General features: G+C 33.5%; 2 protein-coding genes across 2 annotated transcripts; one reads left to right on the plus strand and one right to left on the minus strand.

Moving 5' to 3' along the window:
- Positions 1 to 699: 699 nt before the first annotated feature.
- LOC136062151 (protein SET DOMAIN GROUP 40) lies at positions 700 to 1,425 on the minus strand (the record flags this gene model as incomplete). The annotated part of the gene is given in 1 exon segment (XM_065760900.1): positions 700 to 1,425. A coding segment is annotated over 1 exon segment (663 nt), but the record flags the coding sequence as incomplete, so codon positions are not given.
- Positions 1,426 to 6,844: 5,419 nt separating this feature from the next.
- Positions 6,845 to 8,557, plus strand: LOC111984868 (protein SET DOMAIN GROUP 40; the record flags this gene model as incomplete). Its single annotated transcript, XM_024016487.2, is given in 4 exon segments — positions 6,845 to 7,228; positions 7,326 to 7,457; positions 7,576 to 7,716; positions 8,264 to 8,557. Coding segments are annotated over 4 exon segments (903 nt in total), but the record flags the coding sequence as incomplete, so codon positions are not given.
- Between the last annotated feature and the right edge of the window lie 1,878 nt (positions 8,558 to 10,435).

Below are 10,435 nucleotides of genomic sequence, written 5' to 3' on the forward strand. Positions count from 1 at the left end.
ATTGCATAGACCTAAAGGAAGTTTGAAACAACACATCGTATATGTAGGAATAGCTTGAATTCGACTTTAATCAAGATTTCCCTCACAGCTTGAGACAAAAGTTTTTCCTTCCAACCTTGAAGCTTCCTCCACACCTTCTCTTTAATGAAATTAAAGCTAGCTTTTTTCCTCCGTCCTACCAAAGAGGGCAAGCTCAAATATTTTTCGTATTGTTTGATTTCCGGGACACCCAAAGCTTGCTTGATGCAGATAATAAAATTTAGAAGGTGATGCAGTGAATGTAATCAAATTTCCAACAAGATAATATACTTTCTTTGATTAGTGCATACAATCTTGTGGTTGGGCCTCTTGTGTGACACAAGTTGTGTCCTCTTTTTTCTTTTTCTTTTTTTAAATATAATCATTATTTAGCAATATTAAAAATATAAGACCGTGTTAATCTCTTTTTAGAATGATATCAAGTACTCTCTCATCTGCAGTGACCAAGGACCCCAACCATACCATACCACTTATGGCGTGTATTTCCATGTGTTCCAGTATGCCAAGCCTGTGGTCGTATTGTGATTAGAGGTGACTGTCACACTCGCCTGTTTCACCACCACCAGAACTTGTGGTTTAAAGAACTTCAGTTAGATTTCAGTTTTTGCTTTTCACAGCCAATCCGTTATTAAGTAGAAGATGCATCTGGGCATATTATGGTTACTCTTCCAAGCCATTAAAGTTCATTGATATCCAGAGAGAGAGAAAGAGAGAGCATCTAACTCAGCCTTGTTCAATTCTCAAGGTAGAAATATTTTTCGGCGAGAGAGAATCAATGATTTCACTGCAATAAGAAATACAATCAAGAAGTATTTTCTTGCATCTGAGCCTCCACTGGATAGCCAAATTCCATCTGTCCATAGACCTTCTTGTTTTCCTGCACAAAAGTAAGTTACTAGCAGTTTCTACATTTTGCAAATTATTGGCTTTTATGAATGCCTGTATCTCGTCTCTAGAAGTGGATAACTCCTTTCCAAGCTCCAAAAGAGTATCTAGATCTTGGATCTCATTGATAGCACTTAGTAGCAAACTGTCTTCTTCAATTGATGTTGGCAAATCCTTCAAAATGGTATTGCATTTCTTTACTGTCCACTTCATGACAAGTATCTCATTGTCTACTGAGAGTTGAGAGCCTGAATAAGCAAGGTGTCCTAGAGATCTCCGCTTATTTGGTGGGGTTGCCCATAATCGCAAAGCAGACAACAAGGAGAAAGATGGCTTTCCATTTTGATGAATATATAGGGACTCCTTTGGCCATGAACTGGAAGAATAAATTTCAGGTTCCAAGGGAATAAACACTTTGTCATTTGGATTTTCATTTAGAATAAATCCATAATGTTCAAGCAACTCTAAATTTGTGTATGTCCCATAGCATAAAAGAACCTGGAGAGAATAAAGTACCATCTCAGTTCCATATCTCCTCATGCACCAAATAAAGGTAAAATATGTAAGTCAATTGTAAACCTCCCTAGGCTTAAGGAATCACTGCTTTTATAAGGTCACCTCGTTTTTAGAAATTCATTCGGTAACATGTCCAAGTAAAAGCCCAATTACCTGTGTTGGTTTTTGGTCACAATTTTAAACTAAGAAATTAATTGTAAACAAAAAACAATATTTACTAAATTAATTGTAAGATCTGTATATAAAACCTATGCTCTGGAAAAAATCAAGTTTTTATCATTTCTCATTCGTTAAAGAGATGAATGGACTCTTATTTTTGCAGCAATTCATGGACTGCCATTTGTTAAGTTATATTTCGTACAAGGGCTTCTTCATTTTGATCTTGCTGCCATAGAACTTTGTTTAGTCACAGACGATAAGAGTATTTCTCAAAATAGATCAGAAACAGTTCGAGGGAGCAGAAATGATCCATCTCAAATCTAGAGCATTTTGGATTGGGAGCTATGGAATTGGTTCTGCTAGAGCTAACGTTGTTTTAGCTGTGGAATTGCAGATTAGGAGCAAAGTGTTACACTCTATGATTGGCCAAAGCGAAAGAGTGCAGCCCATCTGAACAAAAGGGGAAAGGATGTTGGAACTGGGGCCGTAGTGTGGTTAGGATTGAATACAACCAACTCTTTGAGTTTACCATTACCTTGATGGGACAAAACACGGACCAGCCATCCAATAATAACTGCTTTGCTCTATCAAGGCTTGAATATTTAACCTACATTTCTACGTTTTGAAGCAATTTTGGGGCTGAACATCAACTTGCATAAGAGTAAATTGGTCCCAATAGGGGTTGTGGATGTTACTGTTGTAAGGTGGGATCTTTACTCCTGACCTCTTTGCATATGCTTTCATACTGTGGCATTGACTACGATTTTAAAGAGGATGGAGAAACTGTTGACTGGTTCAAAAAAGATATATCTGTTGAAGGGCCGTCATCTTACTTTAATTAATAGTCTATCTAGCCTTCCAACCTATTTTCTTTCCTTGTCTACTATACCTACACATAGCAAATGGAATGAAGATGATCCAAAGGAATATTTTGTTAAATTCCATTTGGTAGATTTAAACATGGTGTGTTTCCCTATAAAATTAGGTGGTTTGGGAGTGATAAAGTTGACTTCCTTGAACCAAGCTTTGAAATTTGGTTTGTTTGATTTAATAGGTTTGTTTGAAATTTTCTGCCAATATTCCTTTCGCTGTTGAGGGTGGTAAAAGAATCCATTTTTGATATGATGTGTGGAGGACGTGCCTTAAAAGATTTATACCCTAACTAACTTACATCTGATTGTAGAAACTGAAGATGCATCTGTATTTGTTCTACCGAATTCAAGAGGGGAGAATGACCACGTTATTGGAATCTAAGCCTCAGACAGGCTTTTCATGATTGGGAACTGGAGGTAGTAGGTTGCCTAAAGGATTTGTTGAATTCTAGTGTAGGCATTTTTTTTTTTTTTTTTTTACCAAACCAAAAAAAATAAAATAAAAAAAGAGCTTATGCAAAAATTTAGTTATACTTTAGCATTAAAAACTTTTTTTTTACCTACTAATTTTTCGAAACAACTCAAATTATATTATTTATTTTACATTATATATTGATAAAATATCATTTTTTTCTTGATTTTTTTATTTATTTATATTTCTTTACACACAACAATCACCATTTACTTTCTCTTTTTATCATCAGAATACATAAAGAAAAAAGTAAATGAAAAATAAATAATATTAGTGTAAAAATACACTGTTACTATAATAACTATGTATTTTTACATAATTTTGCATGTCATGATATGGATGAGTTTTGGATTTAATTCAGTTAATTAGCTCAAATGTGATACATTTTCTATCATACAAAAACTGATGTGAATACTCTTATACCTTTATATGTGTGTGTGTTTTAATGCTGGATGTAAGAACTGTAAATAAAATGTAAATTGTACATTCTAAGTTTAACTGGAATTTATTTCAATCTTCTAATTTTGCTTTCTTTCAATTGAGTTCTATAAGTTTTAAATTTATTCAATTCAAGCTTTTTGTCCAATTATGTTAAAAAAATTCATTAAGTATGCAATTAACTAATGAAAAAAAAATTCTCTCATAAAAAAAACTATATTATATTTTTATTAATTTTACAAAAAAATTTCTTGTGAAAATAATTTGTTTAATCGTAATTTTTTAACAAAATTGAGCAATACCTTAATTGAATAAATTTGAAATTTAGAGAACTCAATAGAATAAAAATAAAGTTAAATGACTGAAATTAAATTCAGCCAAACTTAGAGGGTGCAATTGCATTTCAGCCTAAAAAAAAGAGTAATTCTTAGGTACTTTCAAAACATGGTAAATAATGCTCCCTCCTCTCACTATACTTCGAGAGTACTTAAAAATTTTCCCTAAAAAATAAGTTAAGCCTAAGGTTATTTATGGGCTTGAAAAATAATTTTATATCTTACTGAGCCTTTAATTAATTGAGAGTTTGAACCACTCATTCAAATTACACGAGCTTGATAATGTACTTGGGTAGGATCTTGTGCTTGGACTTAGCTTGACTATAAACTAAGCTAAGTCAAGCTTAAGGTTTTGAACTTTTTGAAAAGGTTGAGTTCAAACATTGTTCACAGGCTTCGTTTGGGCTCAAATCAAACTTGAACATTTTATTTTTTTTATCAAGTCAACTCAAACATTCATTACTCAACAAAAGTCAGCTCATTTATAGCCCGAGCAAAATCTACCATCTGAAAGTGAATGCCAAAATGTTCAAAAATTTTAAAAATATTTGGGTTAAATCATAAAATTTTAATAAAAAATGATCATTCAAAAAATATATATTAAAATATATATAACTAAATTAATACATTAAAAATAAAATTAGTATCTTTTCATTATTAAAAAGAGGACAAAATTGGCCAATGCCTTTTTCGCCCAAATTATATAGCCTTCTGCCTCCTTTCCTAAACTAATTAGGGAAATGCTTCTTTTTTAAAACTTGATTTGCTCAAAATTGAGTTATACCCTATAATAACATTTTTAAGGGGTATATAGTGATGTTTAAAGGACCTATAATGGCGTTTTGTAACTCGACCTCCATGAACTCGAGTTATAAGTAAAAAAAGTAATTAAAAAAAAAAAAAAAACCCTATAACTCAAGTTCATAGAGGTCGAGTTCAAAAAACGCCACTATAGGGCTGTAGATTTTTTTTTTTTAACTTGATTTTGAGCAAATCGAGTTACAAAAAGAGAGACATTTCCTTAATTAGTTTGGGAGGAGAGACAAAAGGCTATATAATTTGGGCGAAAAAGGCATAGGCCAATTTTGTCCCTAAAAAAATCTAAACAAAAAAAGAAAACATGAAGTAAATGTTTCATACTGCATCTCAAGTCAATCATTTACGGGCTATCACTATGGAACTCAACGTTGTTCTAAATTGAAAAAATCATCTATGATCGACTATATACAAAATTTCAGAGTAATTTAATATACAAAATCAAATAATCCATTACAAAATCATTATGCTAATAATGGTAAAGTCCCATTTATAATAGTAATTGTTATGATCTATGATTTGCATATCAAAGTCATCAAATTTATTTACCAAATAAATATCATTTGTTCCTTCTTCTTTTTTGTTGGTAATAATATATCTTTCAATTTTTTTTAATCTCAGTTTAATAAAAAATAAAAATCACTTGTTGCCCCAAAATTTGGAGATTTTTTTCCAGTAAAAAATGTGATATACCATGCATTCTGTGCATGTATCTCCCTCTCACATAGGGATAGACCCCTCGTGAGAAAGGGATATATATATATATATATACCAGATACATTGTATATAAGTGGCCTAAGCCTAGAGCTGACTCAGCAAAAAGACCAGAAGTTAACAACTCATGATTGTCCCATTGCCCGTACACCAAATACACTACTGAAAAATCACACTCTTCCCTTCCTCGCATCACTCCACTCAAAAAACATTTCAATAAAAAGAAAGACGCTAATATTGGGAGGACCTAATCCAATATTCCTTTAAGCTAGTGATCAACAAATGGACTTGGCCAATGCACCCTTGTGCACAGTTGGCCAGACTTTCTCCCCTCCATCATTAATAAAGTTCGTGTCTATAATCTGGAAACTTGATGGTTGATCATATCATCATTTGCAGTTTCTTTACCATTGGATTTATAATTTTACTGGTACCCTATCACATGACACTCGTGACTATATTAACCGTTGGATCTGTATTATCTTGTTTTTCTTGGGTTTTAGGCCTTCTATTTCTTGTGGGCCAAAAAGTGCAATGGGAGACATTAGTCTTCATTGGGTCGGCCTCAAATGGTTAAAATGTGTCCGCATACCAAAAAGACCCAACAGGGTTTTAGTGGTGTCTAATGTCCATGATGTTCTTGATGGAGTTCTTAGACTTTATAATTATAAGTACAATATGTTTCTTTTAAAAAAAGTATAATTACAATATTGAACAATAATACCTATACATCAATAGTAATCTGTCACATAAGTAATAATAACAACAACAATATAATAATTTGTCACACGTCCTTTTTTTTTTTTTAGATAAATTATATGTAAACTTTATATTTTAAATCTTAAACACTTGGAACAAATGTCAAGTGGTTAAAATGTTTTATTTAAACCTTATAGTTTCATATAGTTTACATCTATATTAGATTGTGTGACAATTAATTAGCATATAATTACATATTTATTTTGTTATTAATACTGAATATTTTTTTTAAGGTTAATTTAACTTTCAGCCTCTTATCTTTTAATCTTGTTGTCTATATACTAAAATCCTAACTCTATCACTAACCCAAAGAAGTAATTTGGTGGTAGAAAACTCTTGTAACTCATCACACTTGTGAGTTTGCATTATAGCAAACTCTACCATTGCGCAAATAGTCTCACGCCATGCATGACAGGATTTAAGTGGGCTAGGAGAGTGACCACACTTGCTAGTCCTTTTTTTTCAATTATAAATTAAAAAAAATGCTAAAATTCAAATTACACCATCTTAGTTTGATTGAAATTTATTTCAATTATCTAGTTTTACTTTTATTGAGTTTTCTAAATTTCAAATTTATTTAATTCAGACCTTCCATCCAATTTTTATGTGAGAATTTTTTTTTCAAAAAATATTTTTCTCTAGTATACTGCATGCTTAATTTTATTTTATTTTAATGAAATTGAAAAAAAAAATTCCTAAATTGAATAAATCTAAAACTTAAACAACTCAATATAGATGGTTCTATTTACATTTGGGCCTTAAAAAAGCATCGGGCCAGACATGACCATAGTTGGCGAAAGGCCGAAGCCGGCCTCTAAAGCCCACTGATCTGACTTGGAAATTTGAGTCCTGAAAGAGCAAAGAGCAAAAGAGAGAGAGAGAGAAAAATGGAGGAGCAAGAGAAGGAAGGAGTCATTATGGTGGAGCTGGAGAGGTTTCTGACGTGGGCAGCAGACCTTGGAATTTCAGACTCCACCGATGATGATTTTGATACCCACACTGACACTCGTTCTTCTCGTGGCTGTTTGGGCCATTCTCTGTCCCTCTCTTATTTTCCTCAAGCAGGAGGTCGAGGTTTGGGTGCTTCGCGTGATCTTACAAAAGGAGACCTCATTCTCAGAGTTCCCAAATCTGCTTTCATGACCAAAGATACCCTTTTCAACAAACTCTCTCTTCCTCTCCAAAAACTCAACACTCACGCTTCTTCTCTCTCCTCCACCCAGGTAGGACAGAATTTCCTTTCCATTCATTCAAACACAATATTACTTACTTTTATTTATTTGATGTAATTGAATTTAATTTTTCCTATTTCTGATACAGATATTCACTGTCTGTTTATTACACGAAATGGGTAAAGGAAAGAGTTCTTGGTGGCACCCTTATCTCATCCACATGCCTCGCTCTTATGATCTTTTATCAACATTTTGTGAATTCCACGTGAAAGCTCTGCAAGTTCGGTTTTTTTGTTTTGTTTTTGTTTTCTCATTTAAAAAATCTTCACCAACTTCTTGTGTCTATATTACGCTCATGTTAACTTAGTGATTAAAATTGTTGGAGGGTTGCTTGCTAGGTTGATGATGCTATCTGGGCTGCTGAAAAGGCCATATCAAAGGCTAAATCCGAGTGGCAACAAGCTAATCAACTCATGGAACTACTTCAGCTTAAGCCTCAATTTCTTACTTTTAAGGCTTGGCTTTGGGCTGCTGCAACTGTGAGAATACTTGCCCCCTTCTGTTTCTAATCATATAAATGAAATGTATACTCAAATTAGTTGCCCCACTTGATGATATCTTCATTCTGGTTTTTGACTCATTGAGCATTGTCTGAAAATTTATATGTATAATACATATATTGACAAATCTAGTTTATGGTTAAACATCCACTGCTCTTTTTTTTTTTTTGATAATTAGTTATGACAATGGGGGAGGGGGATTTGAACCCTGATGTCTTTGTTGGAAACACCAAGGAGGTGCCAGTTGAACTACAAGGTTCTTTGCAACATCCAAGAGCCACAAAATCTACTGCTCTTCGTACAATAGTATACCAGCAAGATGCTCTTGGGCTATGTTCACCAATTTTATAGTCTATGTCTGTTTATTGCTGCACTTTGATTTAGTAGTCCCATCTGTTAATTGGTGCATTCAAGAGGTGTAATCTTATTTGTTACTTTTGGGACTTATTTACATTATATACTTCTACTTTGCCCTTGTTTTTAATTGTTAGTAATCTGAATCTTTTGTATCTGTTTCTGTTCAAAGATATCCTCACGGACGTTGCATATACCATGGGATGAAGCTGGATGTTTATGTCCTGTGGGAGACTTATTTAATTATGCTGCACCAGGAGATGAGACATTGGATTCTGAAGACGTAGACAGTCGGATGTGTGCCTCATCTTTTCAGGCTGCTTCTCTGTCAAATGGGGACTGTACACATAAGTCAGATGTGGTGCAATTTGATCCTCATTTTCAGAGGTTAATTGATGGTGGGTTCGAGGAGGATGTTGCTGCATATTGCTTCTATGCTCGGCAAGATTATAAAAAAGGAGAGCAGGTATTGCAAGCTTTGCATAATTCAACATTAAGTTTGGGTTCTATAGTAGTTATTGGCTGATCAATATTTCATATGATTTCATGACTTCTTATATTTGCTTTAATGCTTCTAGCTTCATTTTTCTATATCTTAGAACCTAAAATTTTGAAGGGACTTTCCTTTTTTATTAAAAAAGAGAACCCATTATAAAGTTTGCTTAGGGGGCGCAAACCAAGTATACAAGTTGTTTACAAGAGAAGCCACCATAGAGTATTAATTAAGAATTAACAATGCAACATATGAAAAGTTCTAGAATATAATGCTTCACACCTTTAAAATGACTTCTGTTTGCTCTCCAGTCTCCTCCCAAAACTCCAAAACAAGCTCATAAAAGTAACTCTCCAAACTTGCAATGTGAGTCATGTAATTCCCAAATCTACCATGCTAGCTAGAGTGAACATCAGAAACACATTGTGGCAAAACCCCACCCTGAACCAGGGAAGAAAGTATCAGAGCTCCCTAGCCACTAATCCAGTAGAAGATGGTTCAGTGACTTATAATTAAAAATGTCTACATTCAAGATCAATTAACAGAAAGTACTTCATTTTTTCTAGATTACTCATAAAAAATGAGCTTTCTATTTTTTTTTTTTTGGATTATTAGTAGTTAGGCTCTTCTTAGCGTAGGAATGAGAATCAGAATTGATGTGAAGAAAGTAACCGTTACAGAAGCCTTTTTATTTATTTATGTTTGTAGAGATAAAAAGATAAAAGAACTTGTAGAAGTCTTACAAAAAAAAGACAACACTTGAAGCAATTGTTGCTTTTCATATATTACACCTCTTTACAAAATAGTTATGCATTCCCATGCATTGCATGGGGTTGCAACTAGTTACTCTAATAGGTGTCATAGGTTGTGACCCCAAAATATATTCCTTTAGAAATAACTTTGACATAATTTAATTGAATTAGACTTAAGGGGTGGGGGTAGGTGTTGTTTTGTCTTCTCATCAATGTCTAAAAAATTGAACCTTTAAAGGAGTTGGAAAATTGAGAGAGTCCAGCATAAGAGTTCCATAAAATCCCCTAAACCCTTAATATAAAACTGCTAATTCGTGTGACATTAGTGTGAACATTAACTTATATAGTAAAGTGCAACTTCTTTCCCTTGTGGTGAAAATAACTGGACCACAGCAAGGAGACATGGATAAATAGATTTTCTTCTACTCTTTTGTTCAAAACTCCTAGTACTTTAAGTAGCATTTTTGCCAAACCACTGAATGTTCTAATTGATAGTGATTACACCTAATACAATTGGACCTTCTTCATGTCAAGAACCTCTTCAGTTGTACCATTAGGCTTCTTTGGTAATTGGTCACTCCAATCTTTGGCTTTTGATGCTTTATATATTTTGTATATAGTATTTTATCAAAAGAGGAGAACTCAAATGAGCCTACTAAAGAATTACAATATGAGATCTAAAAGATCGTGAAATCAGCTATAGAATTACAAGGTACCCCACCAATTGAAGTACAATATTCAAGCAGAGAATACAAAAATCTAGATTTAGTCTGAAACCAATCTCTTTACTTTTTCAAAGGTTTGATTTTTCCCTCTCCAAATGGTCCACATAACAAAATGAGTATGCCCGACCATTCAACCCTTACCAAGTAGCATGGACATCACCTTCTATGGCATCACTCAGTTGATCCCAAATGTAGAAAATACAAAGGGCCACATCTGTTAAGCAAACGAGTAATGTAGCAACAAATGATCCTGAAAGTCACAGCAATACATACAGATACAACACCAATTGTCCATGGCCACATTATATAATATTATCCACTGTCAGAATTTCACCTAATGCCACAGTTGACAAACCCCCCCCCCCCCCCCCACC

The sequence above is a fragment of the Quercus suber genome, unplaced genomic scaffold (assembly GCF_002906115.3).
Source record: "Quercus suber isolate HL8 unplaced genomic scaffold, Cork oak 2.0 scaffold_386, whole genome shotgun sequence".
Classification (NCBI taxonomy): Eukaryota; Viridiplantae; Streptophyta; class Magnoliopsida; order Fagales; family Fagaceae; genus Quercus; species Quercus suber.